This window comes from Nerophis ophidion, linkage group LG07, assembly GCF_033978795.1.
Source record: "Nerophis ophidion isolate RoL-2023_Sa linkage group LG07, RoL_Noph_v1.0, whole genome shotgun sequence".
Classification (NCBI taxonomy): Eukaryota; Metazoa; Chordata; class Actinopteri; order Syngnathiformes; family Syngnathidae; genus Nerophis; species Nerophis ophidion.
Genome location: NC_084617.1, coordinates 35,722,919 through 35,745,347, shown reverse-complemented (window position 1 = coordinate 35,745,347; position 22,429 = coordinate 35,722,919). Strand labels below are relative to the sequence as shown.

Genomic DNA, 22,429 nt, shown 5'->3' with positions numbered 1-22,429 from the left:
TAATGTCCTTGCGAGTTACCTTTGATTGGTAAACGACTGATGTTTGTTAGCACCCCCTGTTAAGAGGGCAGTCAGGATTCTTGCGGCAGTTGCAGCCTTTGTTGGTTTTGGAGTCACTCTGTCTAGGGGCAGACAGTCCCTTTGCAATTGCTTTATTGTGATTTTAAATTATTTGTTGTGTATTATTCATACACCTGTAGCTCAATTTAATGCTGTTCCTGTTGAATACTTTTCTTAGGCTGTTGCCTATGGGGAAGTGTTTGTCGATCAGAGTGAGGAACTTGTGTCCGATATTAGTTGAGACATTTTTGCTGTATGGGGGTTGTACCAGAGGATGTTGTTTCGTTTTCTGGTCTTTTTTGGTTGGTTTCCTGGCGTGGGCTCGTAGGTGAGGGTGAAGTTGTATCCGCTTTAATCAAGTGCTTTCTGGTACGGGGGGGTTGCTTGGTCGAATTCCGCTTTGCTAAATGACAGCATCGATAGCCTTTTTTTAATTCCGGTAGGTATTCTTGTCGTGGTGGTGGGTGGTTGCTGTAATGGTGTACGTATTGGAGTGTTGTTGTGTTGGGTTTTGTGAATGGTTGGTAGCTGTTGTTTCTCAGGTTGAAGGTGACGTCGAGGAAGTTGACGGTTTGCTTGTTGGCTTCAATCGTGATCCGTAGGCCGCTCTCTTTGAAGATTTGGCATATGCGCTTCTTGGTATTCTCGCTGCTCCTTGGCGAGGCGCAACACACTACCAGTCTGTCCGTCATCACGGTAAATGCAATAATGTTGAATATTCAATAACATGGCAAATTATTGCATCCAGCACACCTTACAACAGTGGTAATGAAAGATGCAACCTATGCTTAAAAGAGAAACTGTTTATTATATACCACACAGACCTGTCATCCCTCAACAAGCGCAGTGAAATTGTATCAACATGCCGTCACAGACGGAGACAACTCCTAGGTAACCTATGAGCCAATCACCACGCCCCTACGCCTGCCGGTACCTACCCGTTTTGTGCCCTATATAAACCATGGTATGTGAATACTTCCATTAAAATCTCCTGATAATTGAGGGAACTCCTCATGAAACAGTTCTGTAGAGATTAAGTAGTCTTGTGAATTTTTTCCCACACATACATATATGTGTATATATATATATATATATATATGTATATATATATATATATATATATATATATATATTTATATGTATATATATATGTATTTATATGTGTATATATATGTATTATATGTGTATATATATATACATACACACACACACACATATACATATGTACATACATATACACATGTATACACATGTACACATATGTATACATATATATACAGACTCATATATAGATATGTATTTCTATGTGTGTACGAAAATAAATAATAATAAATAATATAATATAATAATAATAAATAATACTGTATACATACTGTATATATATCCACACACACACACACACACATACATATATATATATATATATATATATGTATATATATATATATATATACACATATATATACATATACATATATATGTATATATATATATATATATATATATATATATATACACATATTTATATACATATACATATATATATACATATATATATATATATATATATATATATATATATATATATATTATTGCCACCTGCTGGATTTTAGGGGCTTATCATGTTGTTTTTACAGTAAGTCACCGTTGAAATGAACATTGTCGGAGATAATTCGAAAATAACCAAACCATTTCTCCAGCGAGACCCATCTTTCCTGCAGCCCCGATAAATCCCAGCAGACCCTGAGGGACCAAAACAAGGAGCCATTAACCAATCACTACTTCTATTTTTTCCTCCTCAAAACTAACTAAAAGAGAAGCATGCTTGGATTGTAAAAAAGACTCAGACTTTACCCTCTCGCCAAGACTCCCGACCTCTCCGGGTGTTCCGGTTGGGCCCTGCAGATGAGGATCCAATTAGACGTAGCAGGTGATGCCTTTGTGAAGGCACTTCATTAACATGCAGTATTCTGAGGAGATGTGTTCTTAGACCATAGCACATGAAGGAAAAACCTTGAGTCCGTCCAAGCCTGTAATCCCGGGGTATCCAAGCCTCCCAGGTCTGCCCTGAACACAAAGTCAGAGTGACACAGAGAACATGCAGCAGCTTCTCACCATGAATACAAAACATTGTGTTGAACAGGAAATAGGTTGGTTTTATTCAATCTGCCCTCACCTCAAGTCCTGCCGGCCCAGCTGATCCAAGCGGACCCTCGTCCCCCTTTCACAACAAAACATTGCACAAGTAAGAAGCCATGAATGCTTCAATAGAGAATGTTCTTACCTGTGGTCCAGATGTTCCTTGTGGACCAGGCAAACCTCTCGACCCTTGCTTCCCCTGTCAATCATTTTGTTTTTGTCAATGGTTGACAGCATTTCAACATTTGCCTCACAAATTTTTCATTTTCATCATGAATCACCGTTAGATTAGGATTGAATGAGGATACAAACCCTAAACAGGGACTGAATTTGTAATCATTAGAGTATCACATACAAGGGCGTAGAATTGGGTAGGGACGCTAGGGACACGTCCCTACCAATATCCAGCCGCTACTGTGTAGTCACTATCAATACAAGCGCTGCCCGTAATGTTTAGTCAATGATTATGGCACAGAAAGGGTTAAATGTCGGTCTCTGCTAGAAGTCCCGCCTCTAACCTAAATATCGCGCCCTGATTGGTTGCCAGTTTCATGCTAACTTACGTGTGATTGGCTGTCCCTGCTGTCACTCCTTCTGCTTGTAAAAGCTAGCCTACATGCTATTTGCTAGCGAGCGGACGAGAGGCGGTGCAACTGTCAGTGTAAGTTGTCAACATGTTCGGCATTTATTGTTCCTGGCACACGGTAGCTAGATGGATTTTAATATCAGTGCTGTGATTTACATTGTGTTTGTGTCTGTTTGCGTGCGTGTGTGCTGTAGGTTTTGAAGGATGTCAATGAAAAGAAAACTGGATATAAAAGACTTCTTTAGGAGTCAAACTGCAAGTTACTTCAAGGGTGTATAGAGGCTCAACAATATTAAACAATCAAGTAATATATCACTCCAGTCACGCCCCTTAGAGTGCAATAATGAGCATATACCATGGACTGGAGTGATATATTGCTTTTATAAAACGGTTACCAATAAAGGCAATATGAAATAGGAATACTCAATCAATTTAATGTACTTTTATTCAACCAGAAATACATATTATTCAATAAAATAGTCTCACTGTGGAAAAAATAATCCCACCTATCCAGACGTTAGCTCCAAATTAGCACTGCATCTCGTCTTTTCCTCCGCTTTTTTTCAGGTGAAAGTCAATGCTCAGTCCCATCTACCATTGTTAACCCTCCCCGGGGGTGAAAGTTAACCTTGAACATGTGAATTCAACTACTTTAGTCTCCGTTTTTTAACATCGTAAAAACATCAGCTGTCTTTTACTACAGACTGCAACAGTCCGTTGTCATGGATACATGACAACAACTTCTATTCATACCAGTCATACGTGCCTGAGGCGGAGTGATAGCCTGCGCTGTGGTAAGGCTTTAGAATATTTAAACCACAGTTAACAGCCAATCAGATCGCCGGATTTCACCTTTCCGTTTTATTTTTTTAATTATGTTTTTGTTTCATGTATTTGTGTAGAAGTGAGCAAGTTTGAAAATACCAATGAACAAAACTTTGTGGTGGAAATACAATAAAACCTCACTAAATGATCATGTGATTTTACAATTATAAAATATGATTAATTAATATTAAGTAATATTCATATTTAGTAAAAGCTTTTTTGCTCAGGCAGTAACTGTACCATCAAGCTCTATGGTCATTGTCCATAATGTATCTGTTATGCATCAACATATTTTTTTGTAAGGTGACAGACAGCAGAGAGGGTGGAGGAGATGGAGGAGGAGAGGCCAGAGAAGTTAGAGGAAGAGAGGCAGGAGGAAATAGAGAAGGAGAGGCTGGAGATTATTACAGTTCATTTATGTATATTTACAATGTTGTCTTGCATGAATGTATTTCTGATGTTGTTGATGGACAGTAGGCTATATTAATTGACAGTATGATGCACAGATGCACTACAACCCTACACTAAAGAGTAAAGATGAGAACTCTTTGAAGTTGTCTCCTTTGCTTTCATTTTAGTTGCTTCACCCCATAACATCTGCAAGACGTGAAATTAGGATTGCTAATGTAAGAAAAAAAAAGGAAACTTTCAGAGTGCTGCCTTGGAGCACTTTTGTGTCCCCACCAATCTCAAAATCAAACCTACTCCCTTGATCACATACAACCATTTGAACCGATACAGTACCTGGGAATCGATACCAGTACTTAAGGGTACTACGTTTTAGCACTTTTGTGTGTCAATGTCAGTTGTTTTTAATATGAAATCATTGTTTGATTGAAACTTTGAAAAACTAGCTGCTGTCCAGTATATCTTGTTGTATCATCGCAGAATTGTATGCTGACATGCTGACTCTGCTGACATGCTAGCAGAGTATTATATATATATTTTTAAATCTTTTATAATTGTAAAGGACAATGTGTTATCAAATGATTGCAATAATGTAAATTAGTTTAAACTATTAAATGAACCAAAAATACGACTTATTTTATCTCTGTGAAAACATTGGACACAGTGTGTTGTCAAGCTTATGAGATGCGATGCAAGTGTAAGCCACTGTGACACTGTTGTTCTTTTTTTTTTTTTTTACAAATGTCTACTGATAATGTCAATGAGGGATTTTTAATCACTGCTATGCTGAAATTATAACTAATATTGATACTGTTGTTGATAATATTAATATTTGTTTCACTACTTTTGGTTTGTTCTGTGTCGTGTTTGTGTCTCCTTTCAATTATTCTGTTTATTGCAGTTCTGAGTGTTGCTGGGTCAGGTTTGGTTTTGGAATTGGATTGCATTGTTATGGTACTGCTGTACTATTGTTTTGTTGGATTGATTAAAAATAAAATAATAATAATTACAAAAAAATTTATTAAAAAAAAAGAGAGAATCGATTCTGAATCGCACAACGTGAGAATCGCGATTTGTATTCGAATCGATTTTTTCCCCACACCCCTAATAAATATATATATATATATAAATATATATATATATATATATATATATATATATATATATATATATATATATATGTATATATATATGTGTGTGTGTGTATGTATTTATATGTATATTTGTATGCATCGGTATATACATGTGTATATATATTTATATATATACTGTATATATAAATATATATACAATGTATGTATGTTTACATACATACATTGTATATATAAATATATATACAATGTATGTATGTTTACATACATACATTGTATATATAAATATATATACAATGTATGTATGTTTACATACATACATTGTATATATAAATATATATACAATGTATGTATGTTTACATACATATATACATTGTATATATGGATGTATGTATGTAGGTAAGTGTGTGTGTGTGTGTATGTATATATATATATATATATATATATATATATATATATATATATATATATACACATTTATTAGGGCTGGGCGATATGGCCTTTTTTTAATGTATTGATATTTTTAGGCCATATCGCGATTCACACACTTAAATACATATATATATGTGGTAATTTCAAAGACCACCAACCAACCTTTGGTCCTTCTGGGCCGTTCTGACCCGGTGGGCCGATATCCCCTGGGAAGCCCTGTAAGAGAACCATCTTAACATTGTCACCATTAATAACTCTGATATGATAGTGGTCATCCCACCTCCAGGCCGGGGGGGCCGGCTGAACCATCAGGGCCTTTGTCGCCTGCTTGACCCTGAAGCGCAAAGAAGACGACTGAAGTTGCATCATGAAGCACACCTCAAGTTGGCACAATCCTCCAAAAAACATTGAAAAGTGTCACTTGATCAAACTTATGCTAACTTTCCAGGCTACAAAATATGTGATCATATCGGATTAATATCAGTTACAGATATTATATACAGGTATCGTATCGCTAGTGAACAAATTGTGGAGACACCCGGAGTTAAACAGGGCCAATTTTTGGGGTAAATGCCTTATTTTACTACACATTAATCTTAAGACTAACGATAATTGTGATAGTCGATTATTCAATGACTATCTCAATGATTAGTTGACTGATTGGATAATAAAGCCTTATTTTAATACACATTAACCTTAAGACTAACGATTATATTGATAGTCGATAAGGCAACGATTATCTAATCGGATAATAAATGCCTTACTTTAATACACATTAACTGTAAGACTAACGATTTATTTTGACATCTGCTGAGTCAACAATTATCTTAAAGATTAGTCGACTAATAGGATAATTAATGCCTTACTTTAATACACATTAACCTTAAGACTAACGATTATTTTGATAGTCAATTATTCAACAACTATCTTAACAATTAGTCGACTAATCGGATAATAAATGATTTATAGATTAACCATAAGTCAAACAATTATTTTGGTAGTTGATTAGTCAACGACTATCTTAAGGATTAGTTGACTAATCGGATAATAATTGCCTTACTTTAATACACATCAGCTTAAGACTATTGATTATTTTGATAGTCAATTATTCAACGACTATCTTAACAATAAGTCGACTAATCGGGTAAATACAGCCTACTTTAATACACATTAACCTTTAGACTAACGATTATTTTGACAATTGCTGAGTCAAAAATTATCTTAACGATTAGTCGACTAATGGGATAATAAATGCCTTACTTTATTAAACATTAACCTTAAAACTAAGGATACTTTTTTATCATCGATTGTTCAACGACTACCTTAGCGATTAGTTGATTATTCGGATAATAAATTCCGTACTTTAATCCACATTAACAGTAACACTAACGATTATTTTGATAGTCGATTAGTCAACAGTTATCTTAAGGATTAGTTGACTAATCGGATAATAAATGCCTTACTTTAATACACATTACCTTAAGACTAACGATTATTTTGATAGTCGATTATGCAACGAATATATTAACAATTAGTCGACTAATCGGATAATAAAGCCTTACTTTAATACACATTAACCTTAAGACTAACGATTATTTAGACAATCGCTGAGTCAACAATTATCTTAAGGATTAGTTGACTGATCGGATAATAAAGCCTTACTTTAATACACATTAACCTTAAGACTACAATTATTTTGACAATCGCTGAGTCAACTATCATCTTAACAATTAGTTGACTAATCGGATAATAAATGCCTTGCTTTAATACACATTAACCTTAAGACTAAAGATTATTTTGATAGTTGATTATTCAACGACTATCTTAATGATTAGTAAACTAATCGGATAATTAATGCCTTACTTTGATACACATTAACCTTAAGACTAACGATTATTTTGATAGTCGATTAGTCAACGATTTTCTTAAGGATTATTTGGCTAATCGGATAATAAATGCCTTACTTTAATACTCATTAACCTTAAGACCAACAATTATTTTGACAATCCCTGAGTCAACAATTATTTTAACGATTAGTCGACTAATCGGATTATAAATGTCTTACTTTAATACACATTAACCTTTAGACTCACAATTATTGTGATAGTCACTTAGTCAACAATAATTTGACTATCGAAATGAGGGTGGTCCCAAAAAGGAGGGATTTTTCAAATTGACTGTGTCCGTTTGAAAAGTGCTCCCCCACTGGTCAACATATGAAATAACAAATGTGTGTAGAAATTGAAATGCTCCCCTTTGGTCAAATTTTATTTAAAGAATAAATTAATATGTATATAGAGACATACTGTAATAACTTGAAGTAAATAAGGAAGATTAAAAAACAATTACAAACAAAAAAGATCAACAAAAAAAAATACTAAAAGCTTACCTTTTTTATATTTGCATAGTATGTGTATATAATTAATGTTGTAAATACACATCTTTATATATCTAGAAAAGGTGGTTCTAAAGAGGTAGGCATTTTTCGGCGGTCTCAAGAAGGTAGCAAATACCGGAATGTGTGCGCGTGTGTGTTTGCACGATTTGGTGTGCGTTTGTTAAAGTCTCTTTTTACCACATTGCAAATGGACGCTGCTTTAAAGGGTACTTAAATTGATGTAAACAAAGCTTAGCTGGCTGATTTTGACTAAAATGATAGTTTAAGCTATTTTTCACATAACTTGGACTCACTCTTATTAGCAAGCTAGCGAGATAGAAAGCTAACACTCTGACCAAGATTTTCCCTCTCCAAATGTCCTACATCATGTCTTTAAAGGCTGGCGTATCACAGACGTGCTGACATAAAAACAAGGCAAACCGGGCAAGGATTCATGTTTTTAACAAGAATAAGAGGAAACATCCTCACACTTTACATTACATCACTGGCTGTTTTTTTGCCAGTGACCCACGTCCGCCGGGAAAAACACGAGTCGAATATTGTTCGACAAATAATTATCGTCGACAAATTTTATTGTCGACCAATCGCTGCAGCCCGACTAATGTTTTCTTCAAATTGAAGTTATTTTTCTGACACAGAACAAAACACAATTTATTAAGTTAAGCTCAGTACGAAGTAAGTTGTATGATGCGGACACATTTGTTACTGGATTCTTCATATTACCTTGGAGACTTTGTCTGTGTAAGTGCTCATTGGAGGACATTTTAGATGTTACCTGGCTGTCCAGCTTTGCACAAGTAAACACGATACATATTATGTTGCTGATATCGTACCTTTATCAAATATCAATATTGGATCATGGCCCAACATAAGCTCAATCATTGAGACCAAGTCAGTTCCTGTATCTTTTCAAGTCGCATGTGTGTATTGGTTTAAATGAGTCCTTTTCAAATAGTGTGTGTGTGACCCTGGGTAACAGGTTTTATCACTATCATGCTTGGAAAAGCTCACTACAAAATTGTAGTCATTTTTCCTGACTTTTGATAAAAGAAAAAAGTATATATTTTATTTTTGTTTAGTAGATAAATTATTATATTTATAGTGCTGCTAAATTCATGTTGCTGATCAATTTGAAAAATATTATTTGTTTAGTTTATATAATTGTAGTTTTTCAGTAATTTTATTCTTATCATTTAAATAAGGATTACTTTTTTCAATTTGATAATTGCGAATATTTTTATTTTACTTTTGGAAATGTGTTTTTTTACCTGCCAATAATTGTTTTACTTGCAGAAAATTGTTTTTATACTTGTGAATCGTTTTGTTAATTGAAGAAATTAGTTTTTATACTTGCGAATCAGGTTCATTTTATTTGCATATATGTTTTTGGTTGGTTTAAGTCTGTCAAAAAATGTTTTATCCTTTAAAATAAGGGGGTAATTTTCTTTTGTTACAGAGTAGACTAATAAACACCCATCTATACATCCATCCATTTCCTACCGCTTGTCCTGTTTGGGGTTGCAGGGGGGTGCTGGATTTCAGATGCATTCGGGCAAATTATTCTTTGTTATATGTTAATCTCTATTTATTTTTTTGTTTTCTTTCATGTTAATAAGGATACCATTTTTGCAGAGGCGTACTTATAACAATTTCATAGACAATAACACTCTTTGGAGCGAAATGTTTACTTCTTCCTAGTGAGGAGGAGGTAACAGAATCATTGAGAACCACCACTTTACGTGTATAACATTGGACACGTCCATTTCGGACTGTTTTTGAGACAAAAATAAATCAAATTTTTGGGGGTCAATTTGGTAGATTTGGAAACGACAGCAGATTTCAGAGTCGTACTTTGGTACGTCTTTCAGTGGAATTACACAGAATCTTGGTGGGTTGTTTCAGACATGTACCACCAAGCCAACCATGGATGAAACATTGATCTATGGTTGACTCAAGAGTCTTCAAACTGCTTGAAGTTTTAGTTCTCACCAGGGGCGTCGCCAGACATATTTCATTGGGGCACGTGCCCCAGTGTTGATCTGCAGTGCCCCAGTAAAAATTTCACCAATAAAAAAAAACGCTTCAGAGTTTTAAGTCTACATAACATAGACAACAGCGCACATACTACTTAGTATGGTAATTGATTGCTACTGTATTCACTCCACGTAACAATGACACATGGCTGATTAATATGGTAATTTATTCACGTGTGGATCGAGACTTTTGTTGAGAGAGAGACAGAGAGAGAGAGAGAGAGAGAGACGCTGCGAATCACTGCTGAGGTAGGTAACGTTAGCCAACAACAATTTGTTAATTATATTATTTTGATTTTGATTTGACTCAAACTGTAACTCCTAGATGGATTTAAGAAAGTTATTCGCCCGCAGCAGAGAAGAAGCAGCAGGAATGAGAGATGTAAGTGAAGTCCTAGCTAGCTAGGCAACATCATTGTCTTAAGTTGATGCTAAGTTAGCTAACGTTATTCCTTGTATCAAGACAAACATTCATTTGCTGTACGAGCTGTCGGGGGAATTTCCAATGAACATGAAACATAATGTTGGTTATTGTCTGCTGGTTCTGCATCAATGATGATTTGGAGTAAGCATGTGTGAGTTGAGTGCTTCTCAAATGGTTTATCTTCAGGAAGAAAAATCTTTTTCCATATCATCAAGTCGTGAGCCAAATTTTTAAATCATTCAAGTTTATTTCACAGAAAAATAGCACAGTAGACTTGTCTTGTTAATCGGTGTGACTTTGACTAAAATAATCTTGTTTTGTCACCAGAAAAATGGCTACAGCTAAAGCATCTGGTTTTGTTTCTAAAAAAAATAGTAACATTTCTGTATTTGTTTTCAGAAAGATGGCAGAAAATATCGGGTTTTGTTGCCCCATTTAGATTTTTTAAAAATATATTCCCATGTCTGTCCTGAGTCCTCCTCCAACTTGTTAGTCGGTTTGCCTTTTGCTGAAATACTCACTAAAAGTAACTTGAAAAATGGCTAAAAATATCTGGTTTTGTTGCCACAATTTGATTTTTTTCTCCCTAAACTTTTTTTTTTCATGCACACATCTGACTGCGACTCACTGAAAATGACACACAATCCACTTTTATGTCACGACCCAGCGGTTGGGAACCACTGGTCAACTGTATAACAGTTACTGTAATATTTCCATGTCTGTCCAGAGTGATGGACTACTTTGCAGAAATGAAAACGAGACGTTACAGTTTACTTCTCCAAAAATGATTCCCTGAGCAGACACACAACAGTTGTTCATTTATTCTACTACTGTGGGTTTATTGTTTTGTGTATATTTTATAGTTTTGTGTATCTGAAATAGGATAATGTCACGATCCGGTATGCGGATCGTTTATTGTTTTGCCGCTTATATGTCTTTGTTCATGTTTAGTTCTGGACTCTGCCGATTCCTTGTGTTTGAGCACTTCCCCGTTTGTTTAGTCACCATGGCAACGTTTTGTGCTCCTCCTCACGGGCTCCTGTCACACCTGTTGTTGATTATTATTTGTGTATTTAAGCCCACCTGATTCCTCAGTTCGTCCTCGGTCCATTACTTGCTTTTCGCAACACGTCACGTTTTGTATCCTTCTGCCCTCGATTATTTTGTGCTAAGTTCCGCCTTAGCTTCACGTGCGTGTGGCACGTCGTTTAATGTTTTCTGTTTCCTGCTACGTTTTTAGCATTAGCTTTCCGTGCATTGGCACGCGCTTTGTTTTTCTCCTTCTTTGCACCAGTGTTCTTTTGTTTTATTATATTAAAACATATTCTTACCTGCAATCCTGCTGACTGGTAGTGTGTGCATCCACGAAGTGGCAACTCCGCGCAACAAGTGCGCCGAACGCGTGACAGAATGGACCGAGCTAAAAGCCACTTCGCACTCCTCCAGCCCCAGCAAGAACAGGTGTTCCTCTCCGATGAGGAAAAATCGGAGATCTTCTGGGAGTTCCGAGCAGACTCTTGTCCATGGGAGAGCGAGGACGACATTGAACTGCCGGAAGAGGATCTCCCGGCCGAAGCAGTGGTGGCCTGGGAGCTATTCATGGCGAGGATAGCGGACGCGGAGGAACGCTTTCGCTCCCAGTCTCAAGCCACCCCGACATTCCCCTCAGCGCGCTGTACGCCGCGCGGTGACGTCACACCACCCAGGAGGAGAGGACTCCAGCGGCGGCCAGGCGCCGCGCAGGGGCGTGCACAAAAGGAGTGCAGGGCTTTCCCCTCAGCAGCGACTGCCAGGTGCTTTCCATGTGGTTTTTCTTCCCCGGCACCTGCTGTAAATCTGCCTGAGGGACGCGTGCGGCGCACACGCACAAGGCCAGCTCCCAGGCTTCCAAGCGCCCACCCTCCCATGCCCTCGACTGCATCCAAGCTCGCACAAAACCCCCCCCCACCAACTCCATCTGGCATCTGGAATCTGCTTCCTGAGGGGGGGGGGCAAGGCTGATGGCGTGTCAGTGGCACAGGCGGACCTCCTTCCATTGAGGTTGCTGCCTGCCTTGCCGCTGGCTCCGCCCGCGTCAACAGACAAGCCACCTGCCCCAGTGCCAGCACCACGTCAACCTCCAACGCCAAGTCCACGGCTAAGGCTAATCCCAGTACCGGCACCACGCCAACCTCCCACGCCGGCACCACGCCAACCTCCCACGCCGGCACCACGCCAACCTCCCAGCCGGCACCACGCCAACCTCCCACGCCGGCACCACGCCAACCTCCCACGCCAGCACCACGCCGGGCTCGACCTCAAGGTCCAAGTGTATGCCGGCCTCCGAGTACAAGTCCAGGTGCAAGCCGGCCTCCGAGTCCAAGTCCAGGTGCAAGCCGGCCTCCGAGTCCAAGTCCAGGTGCAAGCCGGCCTCCGAGTCAAAGTCCAAGCCGGCCTCCGAGTCAAAGTCCAAGCCGGCCTCCGAGTCAAAGTCCAAGCCGGCCTCCGAGTCAGAGTCCAAGCCGGCCTCCGAGTCAGAGTCCAAGCCGGCCTCCGAGTCAGAGTCCAAGCCGGCCTCCGAGTCAAAGTCCAAGCCGGCCTCCGAGTCAGAGTCCAAGCCGGCCTCCGAGTCCAAGTCCAGGTGCAAGCCGGCCTCCGAGTCAAAGTCCAAGCCGGCCTCCGAGTCAAAGTCCAAGCCGGCCTCCGAGTCAAAGTCCAAGCCGGCCTCCGAGTCAAAGTCCAAGCCGGCCTCCGAGTCAAGGTCCAAGCCGGCCTCCGAGTCAAGGTCCAAGCCGGCCTCCGAGTCAAGGTCCAAGCCGGCCTCCGAGTCAAGGTCCAAGCCGGCCTCCGAGTCAAGGTCCAAGCCGGCCTCCGAGTCCGAGTCGGAGTCCAAGCCGGCCTCCGAGTCCGAGTCGCAGTCCAAGCCGGCCTCCGAGTCCGAGTCGGAGTCCAAGCCGGCCTCCGAGTCAAGGTCCAAGCCGGCCTCCGAGTCAAGGTCCAAGCCGGCCTCCGAGTCAAGGTCCAAGCCGGCCTCCGAGTCCGAGTCGGAGTCCAAGCCGGCCTCCGAGTCCGAGTCCAAGCCGGCCTCCGAGTCCGAGTCGGAGTCCAAGCCGGCGTCCGAGTCGGAGTCCAAGCCGGCGTCCGAGTCGGAGTCCAAGCCGGCGTCCGAGTCGGAGTCCAAGCCGGCCTCCGAGTCGGAGTCCAAGCCGGCCTCCGAGTCCGAGTCCAAGCCGGCCTCCGAGTCCGAGTCCAAGCCGGCCTCCGAGTCCGAGTCCAAGCCGGCCTCCGAGTCCGAGTCCAAGCCGGCCTCCGAGTCCGAGTCCAAGCCGGCCTCCGAGTCAGAGTCCAAGCCGGCCTCCGAGTCCGAGTCCAAGCCGGCCTCCGAGTCCGAGTCAGAGTCCAAGCCGGCCTCCGAGTCCGAGTCCAAGCCGGCCTCCGAGTCCGAGTCAGAGTCCAAGCCGGCCTCCGAGTCCGAGTCAGAGTCCAAGCCGGCGTCCGAGTCGGAGTCCAAGCCGGCCTCCGAGTCCGAGTCGGAGTCCAAGCCGGCGTCCGAGTCGGAGTCCAAGCCGGCGTCCGAGTCGGAGTCCAAGCCGGCGTCCGAGTCGGAGTCCAAGCCGGCCTCCGAGTCCGAGTCCAAGCCGGCCTCCGAGTCGGAGTCCAAGCCGGCCTCCGAGTCCGAGTCCAAGCCGGCCTCCGAGTCCGAGTCCAAGCCGGCCTCCGAGTCCGAGTCCGAGTCCAAGCCGGCCTCCGAGTCCGAGTCCAAGCCGGCCTCCGAGTCCGAGTCCAAGCCGGCCTCCGAGTCAGAGTCTAAGCCGGCCTCCGAGTCCGAGTCCAAGCCGGCCTCCGAGTCCGAGTCAGAGTCCAAGCCGGCCTCCGAGTCCGAGTCCAAGCCGGCCTCCGAGTCCGAGTCAGAGTCCAAGCCGGCCTCCGAGTCCGAGTCAGAGTCCAAGCCGGCCTCCGAGTCCGAGTCAGAGTCCAAGCCGACCTCCGAGTCCGAGTCAGAGTCCAAGCCGGCCTCCAAGCCAACGTCCAAGTCCAAGTCGACGTTCAAATCGGTCTCCAAAACGACGCCCGAATCCAAGACGATGTCCAAGTCAACGTCCAAGCCGGCCTCCGAGTCAAAGTCCAAGCCGGCCTCCGAGTCAAAGTCCAAGCCGGCCTCCGAGTCAAAGTCCAAGCCGGCCTCCGAGTCAAAGTCCAAGCCGGCCTCCGAGTCAAGGTCCAAGCCGGCCTCCGAGTCAAGGTCCAAGCCGGCCTCCGAGTCAAGGTCCAAGCCGGCCTCCGAGTCAAGGTCCAAGCCGGCCTCCGAGTCAAGGTCCAAGCCGGCCTCCGAGTCCGAGTCGGAGTCCAAGCCGGCCTCCGAGTCCGAGTCGCAGTCCAAGCCGGCCTCCGAGTCCGAGTCGGAGTCCAAGCCGGCCTCCGAGTCAAGGTCCAAGCCGGCCTCCGAGTCAAGGTCCAAGCCGGCCTCCGAGTCAAGGTCCAAGCCGGCCTCCGAGTCCGAGTCGGAGTCCAAGCCGGCGTCCGAGTCGGAGTCCAAGCCGGCCTCCGAGTCCGAGTCGGAGTCCAAGCCGGCGTCCGAGTCGGAGTCCAAGCCGGCGTCCGAGTCGGAGTCCAAGCCGGCGTCCGAGTCGGAGTCCAAGCCGGCCTCCGAGTCGGAGTCCAAGCCGGCCTCCGAGTCCGAGTCCAAGCCGGCCTCCGAGTCCGAGTCCAAGCCGGCCTCCGAGTCGGAGTCCAAGCCGGCCTCCGAGTCCGAGTCCAAGCCGGCCTCCGAGTCCGAGTCCGAGTCCAAGCCGGCCTCCGAGTCCGAGTCCAAGCCGGCCTCCGAGTCCGAGTCCAAGCCGGCCTCCGAGTCAGAGTCCAAGCCGGCCTCCGAGTCCGAGTCCAAGCCGGCCTCCGAGTCCGAGTCAGAGTCCAAGCCGGCCTCCGAGTCCGAGTCCAAGCCGGCCTCCGAGTCCGAGTCAGAGTCCAAGCCGGCCTCCGAGTCCGAGTCAGAGTCCAAGCCGGCGTCCGAGTCGGAGTCCAAGCCGGCCTCCGAGTCCGAGTCGGAGTCCAAGCCGGCGTCCGAGTCGGAGTCCAAGCCGGCGTCCGAGTCGGAGTCCAAGCCGGCGTCCGAGTCGGAGTCCAAGCCGGCCTCCGAGTCCGAGTCCAGGTGCAAGCCGGCCTCCGAGTACAAGTCCAGGTGCAAGCCGGCCTCCGAGTCCAAGTCCAGGTGCAAGCCGGCCTCCGAGTCCAAGTCCAGGTGCAAGCCGGCCTCCGAGTCAAAGTCCAAGCCGGCCTCCGAGTCAAAGTCCAAGCCGGCCTCCGAGTCAAAGTCCAAGCCGGCCTCCGAGTCAGAGTCCAAGCCGGCCTCCGAGTCAGAGTCCAAGCCGGCCTCCGAGTCAGAGTCCAAGCCGGCCTCCGAGTCAAAGTCCAAGCCGGCCTCCGAGTCAGAGTCCAAGCCGGCCTCCGAGTCCAAGTCCAGGTGCAAGCCGGCCTCCGAGTCAAAGTCCAAGCCGGCCTCCGAGTCAAAGTCCAAGCCGGCCTCCGAGTCAAAGTCCAAGCCGGCCTCCGAGTCAAAGTCCAAGCCGGCCTCCGAGTCAAGGTCCAAGCCGGCCTCCGAGTCAAGGTCCAAGCCGGCCTCCGAGTCAAGGTCCAAGCCGGCCTCCGAGTCAAGGTCCAAGCCGGCCTCCGAGTCAAGGTCCAAGCCGGCCTCCGAGTCCGAGTCGGAGTCCAAGCCGGCCTCCGAGTCCGAGTCGCAGTCCAAGCCGGCCTCCGAGTCCGAGTCGGAGTCCAAGCCGGCCTCCGAGTCAAGGTCCAAGCCGGCCTCCGAGTCAAGGTCCAAGCCGGCCTCCGAGTCAAGGTCCAAGCCGGCCTCCGAGTCCGAGTCGGAGTCCAAGCCGGCCTCCGAGTCCGAGTCCAAGCCGGCCTCCGAGTCCGAGTCGGAGTCCAAGCCGGCGTCCGAGTCGGAGTCCAAGCCGGCGTCCGAGTCGGAGTCCAAGCCGGCGTCCGAGTCGGAGTCCAAGCCGGCCTCCGAGTCGGAGTCCAAGCCGGCCTCCGAGTCGGAGTCCAAGCCGGCCTCCGAGTCCGAGTCCAAGCCGGCCTCCGAGTCCGAGTCCAAGCCGGCCTCCGAGTCCGAGTCCAAGCCGGCCTCCGAGTCCGAGTCCAAGCCGGCCTCCGAGTCAGAGTCCAAGCCGGCCTCCGAGTCCGAGTCCAAGCCGGCCTCCGAGTCCGAGTCAGAGTCCAAGCCGGCCTCCGAGTCCGAGTCCAAGCCGGCCTCCGAGTCCGAGTCAGAGTCCAAGCCGGCCTCCGAGTCCGAGTCAGAGTCCAAGCCGGCGTCCGAGTCGGAGTCCAAGCCGGCCTCCGAGTCCGAGTCGGAGTCCAAGCCGGCGTCCGAGTCGGAGTCCAAGCCGGCGTCCGAGTCGGAGTCCAAGCCGGCGTCCGAGTCGGAGTCCAAGCCGGCCTCCGAGTCCGAGTCCAAGCCGGCCTCCGAGTCGGAGTCCAAGCCGGCCTCCGAGTCCGAGTCCAAGCCGGCCTCCGAGTCCGAGTCCAAGCCGGCCTCCGAGTCCGAGTCCGAGTCCAAGCCGGCCTCCGAGTCCGAGTCCAAGCCGGCCTCCGAGTCCGAGTCCAAGCCGGCCTCCGAGTCAGAGTCTAAGCCGGCCTCCGAGTCCGAGTCCAAGCCGGCCTCCGAGTCCGAGTCAGAGTCCAAGCCGGCCTCCGAGTCCGAGTCCAAGCCGGCCTCCGAGTCCGAGTCAGAGTCCAAGCCGGCCTCCGAGTCCGAGTCAGAGTCCAAGCCGGCCTCCGAGTCCGAGTCAGAGTCCAAGCCGACCTCCGAGTCCGAGTCAGAGTCCAAGCCGGCCTCCAAGCCAACGTCCAAGTCCAAGTCGACGTTCAAATCGGTCTCCAAAACGACGCCCGAATCCAAGACGATGTCCAAGTCAACGTCCAAGCCGGCCTCCGAGTCAAAGTCCAAGCCGGCCTCCGAGTCAAAGTCCAAGCCGGCCTCCGAGTCAAAGTCCAAGCCGGCCTCCGAGTCAAAGTCCAAGCCGGCCTCCGAGTCAAGGTCCAAGCCGGCCTCCGAGTCAAGGTCCAAGCCGGCCTCCGAGTCAAGGTCCAAGCCGGCCTCCGAGTCAAGGTCCAAGCCGGCCTCCGAGTCAAGGTCCAAGCCGGCCTCCGAGTCCGAGTCGGAGTCCAAGCCGGCCTCCGAGTCCGAGTCGCAGTCCAAGCCGGCCTCCGAGTCCGAGTCGGAGTCCAAGCCGGCCTCCGAGTCAAGGTCCAAGCCGGCCTCCGAGTCAAGGTCCAAGCCGGCCTCCGAGTCAAGGTCCAAGCCGGCCTCCGAGTCCGAGTCGGAGTCCAAGCCGGCGTCCGAGTCGGAGTCCAAGCCGGCCTCCGAGTCCGAGTCGGAGTCCAAGCCGGCGTCCGAGTCGGAGTCCAAGCCGGCGTCCGAGTCGGAGTCCAAGCCGGCGTCCGAGTCGGAGTCCAAGCCGGCCTCCGAGTCGGAGTCCAAGCCGGCCTCCGAGTCCGAGTCCAAGCCGGCCTCCGAGTCCGAGTCCAAGCCGGCCTCCGAGTCGGAGTCCAAGCCGGCCTCCGAGTCCGAGTCCAAGCCGGCCTCCGAGTCCGAGTCCGAGTCCAAGCCGGCCTCCGAGTCCGAGTCCAAGCCGGCCTCCGAGTCCGAGTCCAAGCCGGCCTCCGAGTCAGAGTCCAAGCCGGCCTCCGAGTCCGAGTCCAAGCCGGCCTCCGAGTCCGAGTCAGAGTCCAAGCCGGCCTCCGAGTCCGAGTCCAAGCCGGCCTCCGAGTCCGAGTCAGAGTCCAAGCCGGCCTCCGAGTCCGAGTCAGAGTCCAAGCCGGCGTCCGAGTCGGAGTCCAAGCCGGCCTCCGAGTCCGAGTCGGAGTCCAAGCCGGCGTCCGAGTCGGAGTCCAAGCCGGCGTCCGAGTCGGAGTCCAAGCCGGCGTCCGAGTCGGAGTCCAAGCCGGCCTCCGAGTCCGAGTCCAAGCCGGCCTCCGAGTCGGAGTCCAAGCCGGCCTCCGAGTCCGAGTCCAAGCCGGCCTCCGAGTCCGAGTCCAAGCCGGCCTCCGAGTCCGAGTCCAAGCCGGCCTCCGAGTCCGAGTCCGAGTCCAAGCCGGCCTCCGAGTCCGAGTCCGAGCCGGCCTCCGAGTCCGAGTCCAAGCCGGCCTCCGAGTCAGAGTCTAAGCCGGCCTCCGAGTCCGAGTCCAAGCCGGCCTCCGAGTCCGAGTCAGAGTCCAAGCCGGCCTCCGAGTCCGAGTCCAAGCCGGCCTCCGAGTCCGAGTCAGAGTCCAAGCCGGCCTCCGAGTCCGAGTCAGAGTCCAAGCCGGCCTCCGAGTCCGAGTCAGAGTCCAAGCCGACCTCCGAGTCCGAGTCAGAGTCCAAGCCGGCCTCCAAGCCAACGTCCAAGTCCAAGTCGACGTTCAAATCGGTCTCCAAAACGACGCCCGAATCCAAGACGATGTCCAAGTCAACGTCCAATACGACGCCCGAGTCGACGTCGATGTCGGCGCCCGGGTCCACGCCGAGCATCAGGTCCGGAACCGCGCCGGGCGCATCTCCCTCCGCGTCGGATGTGGGTGTGGCCGTGCCCAGGTCGTCCTCCTCGCAGGGCGCTTCCACCTCCAGGGGTGTGGCCGTACCCCGGGCGTCCTCCTCAGCGGGTGCTTCCACCCCCACGCCGGCCACGGTGGTGGCCCTTCCCAGGGCGTCCTCCCCGCAGGACGCGCCCTGGCCCTCGTCAGCCACGGATGTGGCCTCTGCGGGCCCGCCCGCCTAGACTTTTGTGGTGGCGGCGTCCCACCCGCCGCCGCTGCATGTGGTGTCCTTGGTGGAGTCAAGGATGCAGGACTTGTCAGCCCTCCACCAGGTCCTCCCTCCGCCCTCTCTTCTCTTTTGGACTGTCTAGTTGTGGGGGGGTTTGTACTTCGGGATTTTTGGGGCATCTGGGATCTGCCCCTTGGGGGAGGGGTAGTGTCACGATCCGGTATGCGGATCGTTTATTGTTTTGCCGCTTATATGTCTTTGTTCATGTTTAGTTCTGGACTCTGCCGATTCCTTGTGTTTGAGCACTTCCCCGTTTGTTTAGTCACCATGGCAACGTTGTGTGCTCCTCCTCACGGGCTCCTGTCACACCTGTTGTTGATTATTATTTGTGTATTTAAGCCCACCTGATTCCTCAGTTCGTCCTCGGTCCATTACTTGCTTTTCGCAACACGTCACGTTTTGTATCCTTCTGCCCTCGATTATTTTGTGCTAAGTTCCGCCTTAGCTTCACGTGCGTGTGGCACGTCGTTTAATGTTTTCTGTTTCCTGCTACGTTTTTAGCATTAGCTTTCCGTGCATTGGCACGCGCTTTGTTTTTCTCCTTTTTTGCACCAGTGTTCTTTTGTTTTATTATATTAAAACATATTCTTACCTGCAATCCTGCTGACTGGTAGTGTGTGCATCCACGAAGTGGCAACTCCGCGCAACAAGTGCGCCGAACGCGTGACAGATAAGCCACATTGCCATAAATGGAAATTAAATAATATAAAACAACCCAGAGATGTAGGGGTGCTTTATTTTTTGTTTTACTTTTGTAGATGTTAAATGTGCAGATGATTACTGCAATATATATTTAAAAAAGATTCATTGCTCTTCCTTTTTGCTTTTACCAGTAGCAGTTTAGAAGTCCGTAGTAAAAAAGTGCACAAGTAGGTCAAATGCATTAGTTAATTTCAGGTGGTTAATCAAATATCCATACAACATAATCTGATATGATTTCATAGTTTAAAGCACCATTTATGTATTTTTTATGATAAATAAGTGCTAAAAAGGTTTTTGCTTGCGCGCTTTGCACGCTCACATGAATTATTTGTGCTCCAGGTGTGCCCCAGTACAGTATTAGGTCTAGTGACGCCCCTGGTTCTCACCTGAAGTCCTGGGTTTCCAGAAGGTCCTGGTGGCCCTGGTGAACCCTGACTGCCCTGTGACACAAGCAAAATACAACTTGAAAGTCAATAGGTGGATAAACAACAAAGATGGCGACTGGACAAACATACCTGGTCCCCTTGGAAGCCCGCCTCACCTGGCTCTCCCGGCACGCCGACATCGCCCTGAGATATCAAGAAAGAAATGACACGGCAACAGTGAACCACTAAAAATGTCTACACAGACAAGTCAGTGAAGTAAGAGACATTATAAATGCTTTTGTGGCTGCAACACATGCAAGTCATCTAAAATGTCAAAGTCAATATTTATTGGTCAGCTGTGTTTTTGGAACTTCAGCCAAAGGGCAGGTCTTCATACCAATGTATGGCTTTCAAACATATTGGTTGTGACGTTAAAGACGGCTCAGGTTACTTCTACAAGTGCACTTTCTAGTCTAGTCCCTGCACCAAAGAGTATTCTTTAGTCTACTAGTGTGAGAAGTACGTCTGCAGATCACCTTATCACCTTTCAGTCCTGCTTCACCGGGGTTTCCCTGGACTCCCTTGGAAGCAAAGAGACAAATAGCTGAGAATTAACAGGCCAAAACACGTTTTTTTAGGGATGCAACGATATCAAAGTCTGATAGGACCATATGGAGGGAAATTACTGACAAACTTCACAAACACACAAGAATATTTTTACTCACGCCCAACGATTCGCAAGTAAAACATTTTTTTTCAATTCGCAATTTAAGTATAAAAAAATTTTCTTTGATTAACAAAACGATTCACAAATATAATACAATGTTCTTTATTAAAAAAATGCTTTCTCAAGTTTTAAAACAGTTTTTTACTAGTAAAAAAAATTATTTGCAAGTATAAAACTAATTTTGTACAAAAACAAAAATCTAAAGTATAAAAAACATTTTTTTCAACTAAAAACATATTTGCTAGTATAACACAATGTTCTTCGATTAAAGAAAACGTTTCAGAAGTATTAAAACAATTTTCTGCCTCCAAAAATATTCACAAGTATAAACATTTTTTTTCTGAAAGCCAAAAAAATGAGTCGCAAGTTTAAAAACAATGTTCTTCAAAAAACAAAATAATAATTTTTATGTATAAAAACACATTTCTACATGTAAAATAAAAATATTTTCAAGGATAAAAACAATTTCCTTCAATTGAAAACATATTTGCAAGTATAAAACAATGTTCTCCTGCGATGAGGTGGTGACTTGTCCAGGGTGTACACCGCCTTCCGCCCGATTGTAGCTGAGATAAGCACCAGCGCCCCCCGCGACCCCAAAGTGAATACGCGGTAAGAAATGGATGGATGGATGGATGGAAAACAATGTTCTTTGATTAAAAAAAAATGTTTCAGAAGTATTAAAACAATTTTCTACCCAAAATTTCTTTCGCAAGTGTAAAAACAGATTTGCAAGTATAAAACAAATTTTGTACAAGAAAAAAAATTCTGAAGTATAAAAACAATTTTCTTCAATTAAAATCATATTTGCTAGTATAACACAATGTTCTTTGATTAAAGAAAATGTTTCAGAAGTATTGAAACATTTCTCTGCCCAAAAAATATTCGCAAGTACAAAAACAATTTTCTGCAAGCCAAAAAAACGACTCGCAAGTTTAAAAAAAATGTTTTTCAAATTAAAAAAAAATATGTGTATGTATAAAAACAAATTTCTACATGTAAAATAAAAATATTTGCAAGTTTTAAAACATATTTTCTGCAAGAAAAATATATTCTCAAGTATAAAAACAATTTTTTCAATTAAAAACATATTTGCTAGTATAAAACAACGTTCTTCGATTAAAGAAAATGTTTCAGAAGTAATAAAACAATTTTCTGCCCCAAAAAATATTTGCGAGTATAAAAACAATTTAATGCAAACAAAAAAAAAAAGAGTCGCAAGTTTAAAAACAATTTTCTTCAATTAAAAACAAATGATTTTTAGGTATAAAAACACATTTCTACAAGTAAAATAAAAATATTAGCACATTTTAAAACAATTTTCTACTAGTAAAAAATGGTTTGCAAGTATAAAACCAATTTTCTTCAACAAAAAAAATATTTTAAAGTATAAAAATAATTTCCTCAATTTAAAAAAATATTTGCAAGTATAAAAAATATTTTCTTCAATTAGA

The 22,429-nt window shown here is 45.8% G+C and overlaps 1 protein-coding gene across 1 annotated transcript in view; it reads right to left on the bottom strand.

Annotated features, from left to right (window-relative positions):
• The window catches only part of LOC133556299 (collagen alpha-1(XXVII) chain B-like), a 202,646-nt gene that overhangs the window by 77,758 nt on the left and 102,459 nt on the right, over nucleotides 1-22,429 (bottom strand). The window contains exons 17-26 of the mRNA XM_061906106.1: nucleotides 20,785-20,829; nucleotides 20,399-20,452; nucleotides 20,270-20,323; nucleotides 5,822-5,875; nucleotides 5,704-5,757; nucleotides 2,345-2,398; nucleotides 2,237-2,281; nucleotides 2,074-2,127; nucleotides 1,915-1,959; nucleotides 1,750-1,803 (exon numbers count right to left, since the gene is read on the bottom strand). Of these exons, the coding sequence (XP_061762090.1) occupies nucleotides 1,750-1,803; nucleotides 1,915-1,959; nucleotides 2,074-2,127; nucleotides 2,237-2,281; nucleotides 2,345-2,398; nucleotides 5,704-5,757; nucleotides 5,822-5,875; nucleotides 20,270-20,323; nucleotides 20,399-20,452; nucleotides 20,785-20,829 (513 nt within the window). The remainder of the gene's footprint in view (nucleotides 1-1,749; nucleotides 1,804-1,914; nucleotides 1,960-2,073; nucleotides 2,128-2,236; nucleotides 2,282-2,344; nucleotides 2,399-5,703; nucleotides 5,758-5,821; nucleotides 5,876-20,269; nucleotides 20,324-20,398; nucleotides 20,453-20,784; nucleotides 20,830-22,429) is intronic.